The sequence below is a fragment of the Moschus berezovskii genome, chromosome 17, assembly GCF_049115385.1.
Source record: "Moschus berezovskii isolate FMDL1 chromosome 17, NW_MosBer_1.0, whole genome shotgun sequence".
NCBI lineage: Eukaryota > Metazoa > Chordata > Mammalia > Artiodactyla > Moschidae > Moschus > Moschus berezovskii.
The window spans coordinates 57,267,688-57,287,082 of record NC_142476.1 but is presented as its reverse complement, the minus strand read 5'-3'; the positions used below and the strand labels follow the sequence as shown (position 1 = coordinate 57,287,082).

Here is a 19,395-nt window from a genome sequence, read left to right as displayed (position 1 = left end):
TCTGAAAGGAGGTCTGTCTCTACTACAGGGCTCTAGATTTCCACTAGAACTAATGTGTGATTTTGGTAAGGTTCAAAACACAAGATTAATATACAAAAGTCAAGTGTATTTCTATATACTAACAATGAACCAAAAATTGCAGTTAAAAATATCATTTATAACAGCATCAAAAATCTGAAATATAGGGATACATTAGACAACATATGTGTAAGACTGTACACTAAAAACTACAAAGCATTTCTGAAGAAAACTTAAATAAATGGGTCCAAAACCCTGATATCATTAAGATGTCAATTCTCCACAAAATAATCCATGCATGTGTCAAGTTGCTTCAGTCGTGTCTGACTCTGTGACCCTATAGACTGTAGCCTGCCAGGCGCCTCTGTCCAGGGGATTCTCCAGGCAAGAATACTGAAGTGGATTGCCATGGTCTCCTATCTTCCCACCCCAGGGATCGAAATTGGGTCTCTTACTAAGTCTCCAGGACTGGCAGGTGGGTTCTTTACCACTAGCACCACCTGGGAAAATAATCTATAGATTCAGCTAAATCCCAATCAAAACCTTAGCAGGCTTTTTTTTTTTTTTTAAGGAAACTGACAAGTTGATTCAATCTGTATGGAAATGCAAAGAACACAAAATAGTCAAAACAACTTCTCAAAAGAAGAACAAACTTAGGGACTTACATTATCTGTTTTCAAGACTGACTATAAAGGTATAGTAATCAGGACAGTTTTTCTGACACAAAGTAGGAGGAGACCAATGGTACAGAATAATAGAGCCCAGAAAGAGACCTGCATATATACGGTCAACTGTCCACAAATGTGTCAAGACAATTCAATGGAAAAAGGATAATTTTTTAAACAAATGGTGTTAGAACTGAATTGCCATATACAAAAAAAAAGTGAACCTTGATCCTTACCTCACAACACCATATAAAATATTAATTCAAAATGGATCAAAGGCCTAAATATAAGAAATAAAACTATAAAACTTCTGAAAGAAATAGGAAAAAAATCTTAACGACCTTAGATTTAACAAAGACTTCTAAAATGTGACCAATTCTCACTAGCATTTCACAAAAATAAAATACATACCACTTCTTCGTCTTTTAACAATGGATGACTTCCTTGGAAGATTTAACCCTTTAGTACTAATCACTTGTTTAATGCCCACAGTACTTGGATTTTCCTTCACCTTTGTAGTATCTGAAACAATCTCCAGTTCACGCCTAGGGCAATAATTTCTATGCCAAATGCTATTAATATTAGATGATTTTTGACATGCTTTGTCAGTCCAACTATGACTTCTTGATCTGGCAGGCTAAAGTAGTAAAAAGAAAAAGGTTACTTAAAGAAGAAAAATGGTTAAATCATTTCCCTCTGTATCAACACAAATTATAAGCAAATAATTAAATTACTCCTTTCAACTGCTTTTGATAAAATATCCATCCTCTAATAACACTTTCTACTTTGCTAATCCTATTTGCTGTTGTTGAGTTGCTAAGTCATGTCTGACTCTTTTGCAACCCCATGGACAGTAGCCTGACAGGCTCCTCTGTCCATGGGATTTCCCAGGGAACAATACTGGAGTGCATTGCTATTTCCTTCTCCAGGGCATCTTCATGACCCAGGGTATCAAACCCACGTCTCCTGCATTGCAGGTGAATTCTTTACCATTGAGCCGCCTGGGAAGCCCGTTAGCTAGTCCTATACTTTTCCATTAAATGTGTCTTGTATTCCTAGGTCTGTTTTTCTCCTAATGAGGGTCAAGCAAACTTGTTAGATCATTTTTAAGAAATAAAAAAATATATCTTCATAAGATGATCAGTGCAAGAAATAAAACTATACTTGAAGAAGTATGATCAGAAAAAAACTTTTAAAATGTGACTAATATTTCAATATACAATAGTTTAATAATAATCTAGCAAATAAGCCTCTAATTACTGACATACCCTTTACAAAGGATCTGAAAATCAAAACCATAAAATTATATACTTAATCAACTATCCTATCTTCAGAACTTAGATGAGCTCAAATGGAAACAATCTTATTTACAAAACAATAGTTTCTTTAGTGGACAATATCTATGTATTAAATAGGCAAGTATTAATGAACAATACCTATGTATTAAACAGAAAGCTACTTTGGTCTACACTGAGTCATGCATAAAACTTTCTCTGAGAAAGAGCTAATTGACAGTCAGTTCAGTTCAGTTCAGTTCAGTCACTCAGTCGTGTCCGACTCTCCGCGACCCCATGAATCACAGCACGCCAGGCCTCCCTGTCCATCACCAACTCCCGGAGTTCACTCAAACTCATGTCCACAGAGTTGGTGATGCCATCCAGCCATCTCATTCTTGGTCGTCCCCTTTTCCTCCCGCCCCCAACCTTTCCTAGCATCAGAGTCTTTTCCAGTGAGTCAACTCGTCACATGAGGTGGCCAAAGTATTGCAGTTTCGGTAAATAATCATTTTTAATGCTAATACAAGTTATTCACAATAAACAAATTTTAGTGACAATGATCTGCTAAAAGGGTGTCAATGATACCCTTAACAGAGAAGAGGCAAAGGGAAAAATTAACAATGGTATAAAAAATGCCAGTACTAAGGGTGTGCATTACACGTGACAAAAGTCCCACTCGAATCTGGAATCTAATCTTTCACTTAAAGAAAGGATTAAATATAAAATAAGTAAAAAACAAGGTGACATTATTCATAATATATTTTAAGAATGAACAAGAAACAACAATTAACTTAGAATCATTGAGAAAAAAGGTATAATAAAAACAGCTTAAGCAGTATAGGTCAAGGCATTAGATCTCATTGATGGTTTCATTTAAAAAAGAGAGAGAAAGAGAGTAGAAAATCTGATTTATCTATTTTAGATAAATAATAATTCATTTGATGTACAATTAGTGGTTCTGAAAGAAATGTCCTCATGAAATAAAAGATCTGATAAGGATTTGGTCTCATGAAGGATGGCCATCTTAGTGAACCATAACATTCCCAATGATATCTGAACATTTGCAATACAACCAATTATTTTTGAGTTTCTGAGACAAAGGAAAAACTTGACAATCATTCTCGATGAAATTATATTAATATCAGTAATTCAAATGTGTAAAGAAGATAGCAGAATAAAGACTTTTCAGTTCCCTTAGTCTAGAAACTTACAATTATAAAGTAAATAAGTCACACAGCTTTAATGTACAGCCCAGGGAATACAGACATCTCTTAGTGGCTGCAAGGGATTGGTTATAGGATCCTTTCAGATATCAAAATCCATGATGTTCAACTCCCTTACATAAAATGGAGTAGTACTGTCAGCCCTCCACATCCATGGATTCTGCATCCACGGATTCAATCTAATTGGATCTGCAGTTGGTAGAATCTACAGATGCCCACAGATATGGAGGGTTGTACAGTCAATAATATTGTGGAACTTCCCTCACGGTCCAGTAGTTAAGACTCTGTGCTTCCAATGCAGGAGGCATGGGTTTGATCCCTGATCAGAAAACCAAGATCCCTCATGCTGGCATGGTCAAATAATAATAATAAAATTATAATAACTCTATATGGTGAAAGATGGTAATTAGACTGATCATGATAATTTATTAATGTATATAAATATTGAGTCACTATGTTTACACTTGAAACTAATATGTCAATAATAATTCAATAAGAAAAAAATCATGCCCAAACAAATAAGAAACAAATACAAACTCCATCTCCAGAAAAATTAGGAGATATCTGTGACTTCCAAACCAATAGTGAAGACAAGAGTATAGACAGAAAAATTTAAAGAACTTAGCCCAAGGAGGGAGGGGTAAGATAGGGGTAAGAGATTAAGAAATACAAACTATTAGGTGTAAAAAAGCTACAAGGATATACTGTACAATACAGGGAATACAGACAATATTTCATAACTATAAAGTATAACCCTTAAAAATTATGAATCACTATGTTGTACATGTGAAACACATATTATACATCAACTATATCTCAATAAAAAGATAAAAATAAAGAACCTAACTTAAGAAAGATCAAACTCATGTGTCTGCAGAAAAGAATGACACCAATTCCATGTACAGAAACTTAGAGAAAGACTTGAACCAAGTACCATGGAGGCTGCAAACAGGGGGAAGGCTGAGAAAAGGATTATATGGCTCCCGGGCCCCCATCTTCAATCTGTCCAATACAGTCAATTCATACCCATCTGCCTTCAGAGCAACCAGACCTTTGAAACCCACAAACAGTAACATAAAAACTTCAAAAAGTGAGAAGATCCATTTGTCTAAAGACAGGGATCAAATGCAAGGTTAAATATTGAATGGTGGGATTAGCCCTACTCTTTCCTAAAGAAAGAAGAAAGTTAGTCACTTAGTTGTGTCAGACTTTTTGTGACTCCATGGACAGTACCCACCAGGCTCCTCTGTCCATGGGATTCTCCAGGCAAGAATACTGGAGTGGGTTGCCATTTGGTTGAGATCTTCCCAACCCAGGGATCAAACCCAGGTCTCCCACATTGCAGGCACTCTTTACTGACTAAGCCACTAGGGGAAACCCACCCCTTCCTGGCCCACCTCAATTTATTTTCCCTATCTTGCTCTCAAAATGTTTACATAGCTAAGTAGAAATTGGAGGATCCCATTTTGGAAAAAAGAACTGTACAAAGAAAACATGCTGATGTTTGAGAATTCACAAAACAAAAGCCAGCTTGTTGCTAACCAGTTCAACCAAGAGTAATAAAACCCAAGACTATAAGCCCCACTCATTTACACAAAGCTTCTTAAGCTTCTCAGTGCCTCTCCCAAATAGGAACAAACTGACAAGAAGCTAGGTGTTAGAAAAGTCCCCACCATAAAACAGAAAAGCCAAAACACATAGGAAAAAAAAAATCCAAAGCTAACAGAAATAATGCAGAGAGAAGAAAATGTACAAGAGACTATAATTAACATTAAATTTCTGAGAGGAGTGGGAAAGTGGAGAGTACATTCATGAAATGAAACAAATTCTTTTAAAAAAAGCACAAGTAAAGAAAGGGTTCTTAGATATGAAAATAATAGTCAAAACTAAATATTCACCAGAATTTTCTGTAATAATAGAAAAGTTCGGTGCTGTCCAACATGGTAGCCACTAAGGACTTGAAAAGTGACCAATGCAACTGGAGAACTAAAATTTAATGTTAATTTAAATAACCACCTGTGGTCAGTGGCTACATACCGGATAGCACAAAGTTGAAAGACAAAATAGAAAAAAAGTTTCCCCCAGAAAGAAAAGAAGACAAAGACATGAGTAAGACAGAAAAGTTCCAGAATAAAGACCAGGAAAAACCAATATCCAACTAATAGAAGTTCCAGAAACAGAACAGAGAAATCAGAAAAGAAACAGCAACCTGAGTACAAGGATTATATAATTTGAGCTGATGAACATAAAGTTCTTTTTTAGTACCATTATAAATTTGTGCTCTCTTAATAAGCGTTTCTTATTTCAGCTGACAGTAGATTCTTCTCAGTGCTCAACTTGTCACCAGTTTCTCTGTGGCCATCTTCTTTAGGCTCATCTCGTTTTCCTTCTCAAGGTGCTCTGATCCATTTAGCTGGCAAACACTGAGACATTCTTGGTCCAGCCAGAACGAACTACTTTTGAGTACCTTTAACAAGCTATCCTCTTGCATACGTGCTGTTCCTTCAGCCTGGAACCACTCACCCATTTTGAAAATCCCGACTCATCTTTGTAAGTCCAGGACACATACTAGCTCCTCTATTAGGAGACACTAGAGGGCTTGGCTTGGAATCAGAGCTTCCCTATTGATTAAATGTACTACCTGGCAAGTCACCTAATCTCCCTCTAATTGTTTCCTCATCTGTAAAGTGGAAATAATGGTACTGCCCTCAGAGGCTTGTTACAGAGTAAATAAGTTACTATGTGTAATGTGCTTAGAATGGCACTTAGAAAGCAGCTCAATAAATGTCTGTTATTATTATTAAAAGGTATTCTCTCTTTTGGTGGATCCCCTTTGTCTTTAAGTGCATCCCCTTTGTCTCCATGGAGCCTAGAATACATCTCTATTATGGGACATACCATACTTCTATGTATATAACCATGGGTCTCTCCCTTAGACAATGAGTATCTCACAAGCAAGGATTATGCTGTTTTTCTTTATATTCCAGAACATTCCAGAGTATGTTTGTTATAATACTTAAATGTTTAGTAAAGAACTGAAAGGTGAGTAAAGGTAAAGATCTGGATTAGACCAGAAACTATGAGAAAGAAGTAACTATTAACCAGAAAGACAAAAAAGAAGTAGGAGGACCTGGCAATGAAAGAGAAGCCAGGGGTGGGGGAGGAGCAAAATAGATGAAGGAGATTAAGAGGTACAAAAGACTAGGTATAAAATAAATAAGTTACAAGGATGTGATGTACAGCACAGTGAATATAGTCAATACTTTATAATAACTTTGTATGCAGTATCATCTACAAAAATATCAAATTACTATATTATAGACTCGAAACTAATACAGTTGACCCTTGAACAATGTGAGGGTTAACCTGAGTATACCTGATAGTCGGCCCTCTATATTTACAGGTTCTCTATCACCTGTGGAACCAACCAACCATAGATGGTGTAGTACTGTAGTATTTACTATTGAAAAACATCCATGAATAAGTGGATGTGTACAGTTCAAAGCCATATTATTCAAGGATCATAAAATATTGTAAGTTAACAATACTTCAATTAAAAAAATTAAATTCCAAATATTCTAGTCTAAGAGAATAATAGAGTACATGTAACTGACATTCATTCATTACAAAAAAATGGTAAATAAAATATGGTAATGAATATCACAAAATTCTGCCTTTATGAAGATTACAGTCGATTGGAAAGAATCAGAAAATAAACAATTGAGACATAATTTATGGTGTTCCTGCTGCTGCTAAGTCACTTCAGTCGTGTCCGACTCTGTGCGACCCTATAGATGGCAGCCCACCAGGCTCCCCCGTCCCTGAGATTCTCCAGGCAAGAACACTGGAGTGGGTTGCCATTTCCTTCTCCAGTGCATGAAAGTGAAAAGTGAAAGTGAAGTCACTCAGTCATATCTGACCCTTAGCAAGCCCATGGACTGCAGCCTTCCAGGCTCCTCCATGGGATTTTCCAGGAAAGAGTACTGGAGTGGGGTACCATTGCCTTCTCCGAATATATGGTATAATAAGTGCTAAAAAGAATAAAGATTATAAAGGGAAGCTGATAAGAAATAGTTTGCTTTTGATTGTAGATAGATTTAAGGTTCTAAGAAAGTACTTATGTAGACACAGGAGACATTTAGAATTATAGTCGCTGGTACACAGATTAGAGACTGTTAAAGATGTGCAAGTTCTCTGTATAAAATGAGATAATTAGAGTCATGGTGGTGGTGGTTTAGTTGCTAAGTCGTGTCCAATTCTTGTGACCCCATGGACTGTAGCCTGTCAGGCTCCTCTGTCCATAGGATTCTCCAGGCAATAATACTGGAGTGGACTGCTATTTCCTTCTCCAATTAGAGTCATAAGAACTTATTAAGGAATAAATTTGAACATAAGAGAGAACAGAGTCTGAATGGAAATATGAACAGAAAAGAGAGAATGATGGGAGCATACATCACAAGAGATATATAGACATACTATTGGGAAAAAGAAGAAGAAAATAGGAAAGGACTGAATGACATAAAGCAGAGGCACTCAGTAAGTACTGCTAGACTGTGAATGAGAGAAAAAAAAGTTTTTACTCCCGAGAGGTATTTCTAGATTTGAGTCTTCAACAATGCCAAATGCCAGAAGTTGGATTGGGTGAGATGAGAAAAAGGCATTAAGCACTTGGTATATTCAAAAAAAATGGTCAAGTATAAAGGTCTTATATTATGTGATCACTTTTTAAGAAAATTAACCAATATACCCATTGGTTCTAAGAGATACATTTTCTCTAGAATTGAGTTGTTTTCAATCAACACTCTGTACGGTACCTGGATGTAAAAATATTTAAAAGATGTTTACTAAGTGAAGATTTGCCTTTAGTCTTAGTTCTTAAGCAATAACAAAATATGCTTTTAGAAAGAAGTCTTTAATATGTTACCATGGCAGTGTCTGGATTATAGTCATCGATCTGCTCGAGAGTATTTATATCTTTATTCCCAAGTGCTATTTGAAGAGCTATAGAATCATCAACATACCTAGGTTGGTAAGATTAAGGAAAAATAATTTTACTAACAACCAAACAAACAATACTGTATTAAGACAGAACAGTGTGGTTTATTGTCAGAGAAAACCTTCAGGTTTATGACTTCAACGGACCCTACTTCCTTTCCACATTTGGCTTCACTGAAACCACATGATAGTTTACTAGTCACAGCAGGAGTTGGCTATTTTCTGAAGCAAAGCCCCAAGGCATCACTTACTCCCTGTCAAGGGAAATGGAGAGGAAAGCGCTGCCGTTACCCAGATGACTCACAGTTCCACATCACCCTAGGGTATGTAGGTGGCCATTGGCTCTGGGAAGAGCATCCTCAACTGGTATACTCACATGACCAGAGTGTTCTTCCTGATTAATTGAGCTTGCTCACCATGAGTGGTTCTCTTCAGTGCCACCTTTGGAGTATATACCTTAAGTGACTGACTGTACATGTTTCTGTCAAGTCAATCTAAGTAATTAGCAAGTTATAATGGATGAGCTTCAGGTTTATAAACAAAAAGTTACTCTAAATTTTTAACTCGTATGATAAAAAAAAGACAGCAAAAAACAATTTGCCAGCTTTTGACTGAATGTCTAGCTAAAAATACCACCACAAAGATATGGAAGGAGTGCAAAGTTCTACCATTCTGGTTCAGAAAGGATACTGCCCAGCATAGCTTAGTGTTTTGGGATCAACGTCATCTTCATAGGCATTCAGAGGGATGAGCTTCCTTTTGATGGGATCAAAAACTAGCTGATAGAGGAAGGTATTGTTGGCCCGAATAAATCCTTTGATGTAATCTTCTGGTACTGTTATGTTCATCTTGAGATAATGTCCAATTTTCCTGATGACCTAATAACGGGTATAAATATATTTATGAGTTATTTAATACCTGAAGATAAAGAATAGGGAAAGTATTATTCCCAAGATCCATCACTTTAGAGAAGGATGAGGAGGGATAGAAAAATATATTGCTTTTTTTGGGTGTTGGGGTATAGTATAATTGCTTCACAATGTTGTGTTAGTTTCTGCTGTACAATGAAGTGAATCAGCCACATGTATACATATCTCCTCCTTCTTGGACCTTTCTCCCATTCACCCCGACCCACCCATCTAGGTCATCATACAGCTACATTAAAAACCTCGACCAGTAAACACAACCATGTCATGACTTAAAATTCAAAGATATGTTCTTCGCCTTCAAAGTCTCTTTCATCCAGAAAGCAAAAAACAAAACACACAATTACCTGAGAATTTTAAAAAAAACAAAACACAAATATTTGTAGATCATAATTCAAAAAAGAAGTCAACATTTTAACTCCTATTAGAGTCATGGATGATTAAAGCTGGAAGAGACGAAGAAGAGAAGATCCAGAGAACTAAAGTGATCCTGAAGTCACAGACTAGAACATGTTGAACATGTTGCTCTATTTCAAAATATGCTATCATCTCCCAACCTTGAGATCTGTCTACTCCAGTACACCACCCTTAGCCCTAAGGACTCACATTTTGTAATTTTGGAAATTCTGCTCTGCAAACTCTAAGGGCTTAAGAGAACTACTCAAGTTAGGGTGAGGGTAGGAATAATCTACTTCATTTTTTAAGGAAAAGACATCAGAGAACTTATACAGCAGTGATGTAATGAGGCCTCAGAGTTTCTTTAGAAAATACATGACACTTCCTCAAATTGTATGAAGAAGTAAGTATCTGGCTGTATTTTATTAAGCCATGTTAAAGAGATTTACATAAATATGGAATTCCTCTCATAACTTTCATTTGCTTTAGAAGACAACTACTTCTCATAAAAATATGATATCTATGTTAAAATGCAATGCATTAATTATTGTTAATTTTAAGTGAATTAATAAACATTAAAATTCTTCTCTTTCAATTTCTGACTCAGTAAATTTCAATAGCTATAACCCATATAAACAAAAATAATTGTCACAGAGTTTTTAAGAGTGTAAAGGGATCCTGTGAGACCAAGAACTTTGAGAACCGTTACTACAGAGTAATAGGACAGAAATCAAAAAATCGTGCATTTCAACATTAATTCTACCCTAGAATATCTTATCCTGAAGTTTCTTTATAATAGTCTTCATTTTCAAAAAACTACTACTAATTTTTTGTCAACTGCTGAAAACAGGATTCATTTGCTGCAAAAAACAAAGTTGTAGTGTTTTAATCATTTCTCCTTTCAATGACACAATTGGTTATGGATATAATAGAATATTTAAAATCCATATTCTGATTGATTCATCTATTATTTAAGAATTGCTTAGAAACTGAACACAACAGTTGGTAAATCACTCTTACCTTTAAAATATCTGGATTGTTGGCTAGTCTTAGTAGTTTGCAGGCCTTGGCTAATCCAATCCCACGCAGTGATGAGAGATAATCACAGCCTGAAAGAATGCACATATAACGGAACTTCTCTTCCGTGAACACATCCCCAAGCTGTTTGCACATTCCCAGACGAGCCTGATCAACTTCTAGTCCATTTCCAAACTGGTCCATTTTTAAAATAACCTTCAAGAGGAAGGGAAACCGTGAACACCTGTAAGAGTCATTTTTATTTTTCATCATCTAATCCACTGTAGTATTTCTAAGAAATCTTTCCTATTCTTTATCGTAAGTGAGCAGACAGATACATAGGCCAGGTAATTATTGTGAAATTTGCAAATAAGTTAAATTAAAACATAGGCCATGGCTGGACAATGTCATATGCCAGTACTCTATTGTTTGCCTCTGGTGTAAAGAAGGCCCTTTCTGCACCTACTTCCTACCTGCACTACAGGGTTATCGTGTCAAAGAGCAATTCTTAAAAATGCATCCTCTCCTTACCTTCCACTTTTATATATTAAAGTAACCCTGTGCTTAAAGTAATACATGTCACTTGTAGAAAATTTGGAAAACAGAAATTCAGGAAGAAAACAGAAATTGGCTCAAGTGTCTTATCTATCATTATTATCCAGCATCAACCTTTTCACAGATCCTCTCATCATTTATGAAATAGATAATATAAATAACATAGATATTAACAAAAATGAGATCACCCTAGTTTTTTATCTTAATATCATAATAAAATTTTCCATTAGTTTTATACATAATTCTAAAACACTGCAAAGCATCTCATTAGTAGATAAGTTAGCTTATTTACCTAATCTAATTGAGAAATACAAAGCATATAAGTAATCATTATTAAAAAATAAGGCTACATTCCACTACAGAATTTAGAAAAAACAACAAAATCCTCTAACTTTAAGGGCTTAATCTGAAAAATCATTCAGACTATACAAATGTCAAGCAGCAAAACCTTTCTTCTCATTTTAAATGAAATAATTATTAACACCATAAGTAGATATTAGTTGCAGGTATTAAATAAGATAAAAAAACCTTCAGCTCCTTTATTTATGTTAGGTACCTTTTTACAGCCAAAAGCGAGGAGATCAGAGTCCTCCGTAATTACAGCTTGTACAATGCCAGCCTTGTTAAGATAGGCCAGCTGCGCATCTGCTTCATATGGAGCCACAAGACAATCTACTCCCTGAGACCGAGCAGCCTGTGAGAAAGGATTTGTCAGTCTCAAGAACAGCGTCTGGAAAGCACTGAACAACTTCCTGTATCAAACCCATTTATCACCAGCCTCAACATGTATTGAATACATGCTAGTATTATTTTTGGAAGTCATTTCCTTTGAAGTACATTTTTCTACTTTTAGTCCTAAATAATGAACTATTTATAGTCCTATATATTGAATCATATAGCCACTAATAAATCTTTTTTAAAAATCAATGTATGAATTAGGGGGAAAGAAATATTGTTATACATTTTGGGGGGAATACAAGCTGCAAACTCAATTCTTCAAATTATACAAATCTACCACCTTAAGAATGATTGTGCTCTAAAGAACACAAGTCGCTTGTTTCCCCACAGTCTCTTACCACAGAACACAAGCCTAACACTGAACTGACGAAACTAACAGGCTCTATAACTATCTATCTTCCCATCTGTTTACCAAATAGTTTGAACACAGACCTGAAAAGGGTGAAGTGTGGGCTGTGACTGGGTGTGCTGACACTAAGATTCATGGTAATAGGTAATAAGGAAAGAAGCTTCTAAGAAGCAGGTCAAGTGGAACTGATCTGCTGCAGATCTCCTGAGTTGGAAAGTTGACTTCACCAGATCTCTGACAGACACTCAAGAGTAAGTGTTGAAGATTACGAGAGTGGGGTGGGACTGAACCTCCAGGAATTTATTCCTTTTGTCTCTGCAGAAAACATTTATCTATGTAAGTGACTCATCTAGAAAGTGAGAGCTGAGCTGTTTGTTCCTCAGGATTTCTTCTTTGGAAATTGCTGGACTCCTCTCTTCTACCTACAGATACTCTTCTCTCCTTCCTCTGACAACCAGCTTTCCTAAAGGTTAGACCTAGAATAATCTTCCTCCCTTCACTTCCTTGCTCTCCCATTAGCCTAAATGAACCCTGTAATCTGTTACTTTAGCTTCTTATTTAGCTCACTTTAATTACGTTGTGGGCCATAATATGTGTGATATTGATAGAACGTGTGAAACATTCTCTGGCTTCTGAGACCTTCCCTTCTCGAAGAAGCTGCTTTCCCTTAAGGAGATTGGCTTGTCGTCTTCTGAAAGATTAAAAAAAAAAACAGTGAGACGAGGACTCAAAAAATTACAGTATTATACCCTTGAATAGTATTCAACAATTTTTCCTGGAATAAAAATGCTTGACTCATGAAAGTGAACACGTGTTCCTTGACTATACTAACCCAGATCTTTTGGGCTTCTAGACAAAAAGAACACGGATCTACAGTGCCCATACACACAAGCTAATCATCAGACTTTCTCATAGCACTGCTCCGTGTCAAAAGAAAGTGAAGTAATGAAGGCACGTTAAGAAAATTGCCTTTTATACCATTAAAACTAACTTTCTATTATAAAGGGTACAACTTTATCAACCCCACTCAGTGAGGTTTACTTCTATTTGGGGCTGATTCACACCACCTTTCCGGAGAAGGCAATGGCAAGCCACTCCAGTACTCTTGCCTAGAAAACCCCATGGATGGAGGAGCCTGGTGGGCTGCAGTCCGTAGGGTTGCTAAGGGTCAGACACGACTGAGCGACTTCACTTTCACTTTTCACTTTCACACACTGGAGAAGGAAATGGCAACCTACTCCAGTGTTCTTGCCTGGAGAATCCCAGGGACAGGGGAGCCTGGTGGGCTTCCGTCTATGGGGTCACACAGAGTCGTACATGACTGAAGTGACTTAGCAGCAGCAGCAGCAGCAGCACACCACCTTTAATAACTAAGCCCAGTGGTATCTCCTATACAGCATAATGACTCCTAAAAACCAACAGAGAATACAAACAAGAATAGATGAAAGTAGTAGAACAGGTGCTTCACTAAAATACAGAAATCCTTTTTAAGGTCTATTGTAAAAATACTAGATTCTGTTGAGTTAAATATGAAAGATACAATTTCAACTAAAACTACTAAAAGAATTGAAACAGAGTACATCACTTTTCAGCTAGAAATAAGGGATAACAATAAGAGTGGAAAAAACAATCAACCCCAAAATCAAACAAGGTAGGAAGTCAGTTCAGTTCAGTTCAGTCGCTCAGTCGTGTCCGACTCTTTGAGACCCCATGAATCACAGCATGCCAGGCCTCCCTGTCCATTACCAACTCCCGGAGTTCACCCAAACTCATGTCCATCGAGTTGGTGATGCCCTCCAGCCATCTTATCCTCTGTCGTCCCCTTCTCCTCCTGCTACCAATCCCTCCCAGCATCAGGGTCTTTTCCAATGAGTCAACTCTACGCATGAGGTGGCCAAAGTATTGGAGTTTCAGCTTCAACATCAGTCCTTCCAATGAACACCCAGGACTGATCTCCTTTAGGATGGACTGGCTGGATCTCCTTGCAGTCCAAGGGACTCTCAAGAGTCTTTTCCAGCACCACAGTTCAAAAGCATCAATTCTTCGGCGATCAGCTTTCTTCACAGTCCAACTCTCACATCCATACTTGACCAGGAAAAAACCATAGCCTTGACTAGACAAACCTTTGTTGGCAAAGTAATGTCTCTGCTTTTTAATATGCTATCTAGGTTGGTCATAACTTTCCTTCCAAGGAGTAAGCGTCTTTTAATTTCATGGCTGCAATCAGCATCTGCAGTGATTTTGGAGCCCAAAAAAAGAAAGTCGGACACTGTTTCCACTGTTTCCCCATCTATTTCCCATGAAGTGATGGGACCAGATGCCATGATCTTTGTTTTCTGAATGTTGAGCTTTAAGCCAACTTTTTCACTCTCCTCTTTCACTTTCATCAAGAGGCTTTTGAGTTCCTCTTCACTTTCTGCCATAAGGGTGGTGTCATCCGCATATCTGAGGTGATTGATATTTCCCCCAGCAATCTTGATTCTAGCTTGTGCTTCTTCCAGCCCAGCATTTCTCATGATGTACTCTGCATATAAGTTAAATAAGCAGGGTGACAATATGAAGCCTTGACGTACTCCTTTTCCTATTTGGAACCAGTCTGTTGTTCCATGTCCAGTTCTAACTGTTGCTTCCTGACCTGCATACAGGTTTCTCAAGAGGCAGGTCAGGTGGTCTGGGATTCCCATCTCTTTCAGAATTTTCCACAGTTTATTGTGATCCACACAGTCAAAGGCTTTGGCATAGTCAAGAAAGCAGAAATAGATGTTTTTCTGGAAATCTCTTGCTTTTTCAATGATCCAGCGGAAATATATTAGTAATTAAGATCAAGGTAAAAAGAATAAAACTACAGTTTTAAAAATGACAAAGACTGATGGAATTGATTTAAAAAAATTACAGTGATGTGTTCTTTATAAAAGACAAATTTAAAACCAAACCAATGACATAGTAAAAGTCAACAGAAAAAGAAATCAGGAACATACAAAAGAAAATTGTTATGGCTATATTAACATCAGACATAATAGACTTTAGAACAAAAAAGCACAGAAATTTAAAAAGTCAGTGCACATTGTTCTAATATGCCAAAAAAATAATAAATTCTAAACCTGAATGCCACCGATAAATTCAAAACAAACAAAACAGAGAAAATACTGGACAGAACTACAAGGGAACTGACAATTCCACTATTATAGTGAAATTTTAATATACTTTTCTTAGTAATTGATGGATTAAGTAAAGTGAAAGTTGCTCAGTTGTGTCCGACTCTTTGTGACTCCGTGGACTGTTGCCAGTCAGGCTCCTCTGTTTATGGAATTCTCCAGGCCAGAATACTGGAGCGGGTAGCTGTTTCCTTCTCCAGGGGATCTTCCCAACCCAGGGATCAAACCCAGGTCTCCCACATTGCAGGTGGATTCTTTACTGAGTCACCAGGGAAGCCCAAGAATACTAGAGTGGGTAGCCTATCCCTTTTCCAGGCGATCTTCCTGACCCAGGAATCGTACTGGGGTCTCCTGCATTGCAGGTAGATTGTTTACCAGCTGAGCTACCAGGGAAGCTCATTAAGTAGGATTAAGTAAACACACATTAAAAAAACATTAAGAAACCCAATAAGAATATGGAAGATTTGAATACTGCAACCAATAAGCTTGATTTACCGGACAGACTTAAAACTATCCACTCAATAATTGAGGAATACACATTCCTTTCCAGCATACATGAAATATTTAAGGAGATCCATTTAGGTACGAGTTTAAAACAAGCCTCAACAAACTAAAACAAAAGAGAAATTTGTATTGTAGAGACCACAATGTCAGACCTTAAATAATTACGTTAAGGTATCACTTACTCTCTTCTAGACTTTTCCACTTCCTTTTTAGAAGGTAAAGTACATCCATCAAATACCAGGATAGGCTTGATCCCATGAGATAGTAACATATTTACAAATTTCATACAAAATCCTACATACCTATGAAAATGAAGAAAAATAATTAAGAAATATAAACTCTAATTTAGACTTGGATTCAAATCCTGCCTTGGATCCTAATGGGCTATGGGCTATTTGTTTTCCTCAGGTGTAGATTAAAGACTTTTACATTCCTGCAGTTCTGACATTGTATTATTCTAAATCTAGTCTTTTTACCTCCCCACCTCCCACCCCTGTTTTCTTTTGCTTTGAGAAATTTCAAATATATTGAAAAGTTAAAGGAATAGTAGAATACCTGATTTCTCCAACAACACCATTATTATACCCAAGAAACTTAATAGTAATATAATACTATCTAATATACAGTCTATATTAAAATTTATCCAATTGTCTCAGTAAGGTTATAACCAGTGGTGACCTGATAAACATGTAACAACCAGTTCTGGGGAAAAGGGTGCCTGACTTATAGCATTTGTCAATTTCCTTGACATGAATATTCTACAATGATGGATAAACTACCAATGTAGGCTCATTAAATACTGAACCGGGAGAAGATGGTGTATAGCAAGCTCATGTAAGTTCACTGCAGCACAGCACTGCTACAGTTTTTCCCCCAGTGCAGGATGCAAACAAGAATCATGTATTGCATTTAGATTTTTATTCTGGCAAGACAATTAAAAATACCATGTGTAGATTCATTCCAGGGTCATAAGGATGGTTCAACACATGTAAATCAAACAAGATGATACATCACATCAACAAAACAGAAGACAAAAACCACATGATCATCTCAACAGACTCAGAAAAAATATTTGACAAAATTCAATGTCATTCATGACAAAAACCCTTATGAAAGTGGGTATAGAGGGAACATACCTCAGTGTAATAAAAAGTTATTTATGACAAACCCACAGCCAATATAATATTCAACAGTGAAAGCTCAATCAAAGCCTTCCCACTAAAATCTAGAACAAAACAAGGATATCCTCTCTCACCACTTCTCTTCAACATAAAACATAATACTGGAAGTCTTATCCACAGCAATCAGATAAGAAAAAGAAATAAAATGTATTTAAATTGGTAGTGAAGACATGATACTATGTATAGAAAACCCTGAAGTCTCCACTGGAACTGATAAACGAACTTAGCAAGGTAGCAGGATACAAGATTAACATACAAAATCGGTTTAATTCTTTTATATTAACAGTGAAATAACACAAAGGGAATGTAAACAAACAATCCCTTTTGAAACATTTAGGAATAAATCTCACCAAAGAGGTGAAAGACATATGCTGAGAAGTATAAAACATTAAAAGGAAACTGAAGATGATTCAAAGAATGGAAAGATATCCCATGCTCTTTGATTGGAAGAATTAATATTGTTAAAATGGCATATGACCCAAAGCAACCTACGTATTTAATGCAATATCTGTGAAAATACCAACGACATTTTCCCCAAAACTAGAGTGAATAATCCTAAAACTTAAATGGAACCACAAAAGACCTAGAATTGCCAAAGCAATCTTGAGAAAAAAAGAACAAAGCAGGAGGCTACTGCTTAACTTCCCGGACTTCACACAATACTGCAAAGCTATAGTAATCAAAACAACATGGTATCAGCACAAAAACAGGCACACGGATCAATGGAATAAAATACACAGCCCAAGAATAAACTCACACACCTATGGACAGCTAATCTTCAACAAAGGAGGCAATATAGAGAACAGACTTGGGGTTGCCAGAGGCCGGGCCTGTGGAGTTCATCTCTGATAATAAAAGATATTCCCTGTACTCTGGATAGCTCTTTCAGTTACTCAAAAATATTAGAATCCTTAGCAAATACCAATAAATAGGAGATAAAGTTTTTCTCCTAAGGAAGAGAATTAAAAGAAACACTGAAGGTAGTCCTGAAAAACTTGCAGTTTTGAACTATTACTGCTACTGCTCAAATTCAGTTCAGTTCAGTCACTCAGTCATGTCCAACTCTTTGTGACCCCATGGACTGCAGCATGCCAGGCTTCCCTGTCCATCACCAACTCCCTGAGCTTACTCATGTCCACTGAGTCGGTGATGCCATCCAACAATCGTCCCATTCAAATTCAGTGGTGGAAAACAAATCACTTTCCAAAAATGATTAGAACAGTTCAGAGTGGTTGAAATGCCCAGACTCTCCACTTTTGGTCAGATTAACTTGATAGGCCTGAAAGCCCCAAACATACAGCTGCTTTTCAATAATGATTTCTCTATTGCTGTCCATCCCCACCCCCTCCTCCATTTTCTGTAAACAAAAAGGGTCATCAGTGTCCTTTGTGCTTAAGTACATCAGACTAAGATCTGTGAGCCTTTCCTCTAGGAGATAAATTATGCATCGCAAAAAAGAGAATACATAACAGTGCCCAAATCCCTCTGGAAAATCTCTGTCTAAAAACTATGCTTGCTTGTTTTTCTAGTGTTTCTATTTAAAAAATAAAGAAGGCATTCGTCCTGCCTCAAATGAAGGCACAGAGTTATGACTGGATGTCAGGATTGCCGCTATTTTTGGCCCCAAGTGAAGTAAAAGGGAATGAGAACACCGTGTCCCTAAGAAACAACGGTCTTGTTTGGCTAACAGGGCTTAGCAAATGTGCTGCCTATACCCAGTAAAGTAGAATTCTGAAATCACCATGGATTTTTAGAATATTGTTAAATATTATTGTTATTGTTATAGTGTTAGAATATTGTTAAAAAGTTTTATCTTAGATAATAGAAAAAAGAAGAGAGTCTTTGGCCTTTGTCCATTAGTGTCCTAATAATCTGACTTATTAGAAAGAACGGAAACTAGACCTACATCAAAGAAGGAAATGTTCCTTGGCTATATTCTAAAGCATATATTCTCACTTCTTAATAAATCTTGCACTGAATGAAAATGACTTCTTTCTGAAAAAAGGTCATTGTAAGTCTCATTCTTAACTGGCAAAGAATTGATATAAGATCCAAACTTACTTATCAGTAGGTTCACCTTTGGCTAGCTTTTCTGCACAAGCAACAGCTCCTTTGTGAAGCCAGCAATATGTATCCACAGCTACCACCTGCCCTTTATACTTCCTCATGTGGATGGGTTCAGAAGCTTCTTTGATAAATTGCAGCAATCCGTGTATCCCCATAGTGCCAAGTTAACTATATGATATAAAAAGAGAAAGGGAAAACAGCAAAATTTAAAGCAAAATATATTCACCCCAAAGTTTTGGAAAAATAAAGAAAAAGAGCTTGGAAATTGATACAGCAACTGTTATTGTTCAGATATTTGAGAATCACTGCTCTTTAATATTTTAAGTGGG

The 19,395-nt window shown here is 36.7% G+C and overlaps 1 protein-coding gene across 1 annotated transcript in view; it reads right to left on the bottom strand.

The window, feature by feature from the left end:
* Nucleotides 1-19,395, bottom strand: part of EXO1 (exonuclease 1) — a 49,029-nt gene that overhangs the window by 27,698 nt on the left and 1,936 nt on the right. The window contains exons 3-10 of the mRNA XM_055418835.2: nt 19,061-19,234; nt 16,001-16,120; nt 12,727-12,850; nt 11,629-11,766; nt 10,521-10,733; nt 8,869-9,056; nt 8,108-8,204; nt 1,095-1,320 (exon numbers count right to left, since the gene is read on the bottom strand). Coding sequence (XP_055274810.2) covers nt 1,095-1,320; nt 8,108-8,204; nt 8,869-9,056; nt 10,521-10,733; nt 11,629-11,766; nt 12,727-12,850; nt 16,001-16,120; nt 19,061-19,221 — 1,267 coding nt within the window. The 5' untranslated portion in view covers nt 19,222-19,234. The remainder of the gene's footprint in view (nt 1-1,094; nt 1,321-8,107; nt 8,205-8,868; nt 9,057-10,520; nt 10,734-11,628; nt 11,767-12,726; nt 12,851-16,000; nt 16,121-19,060; nt 19,235-19,395) is intronic.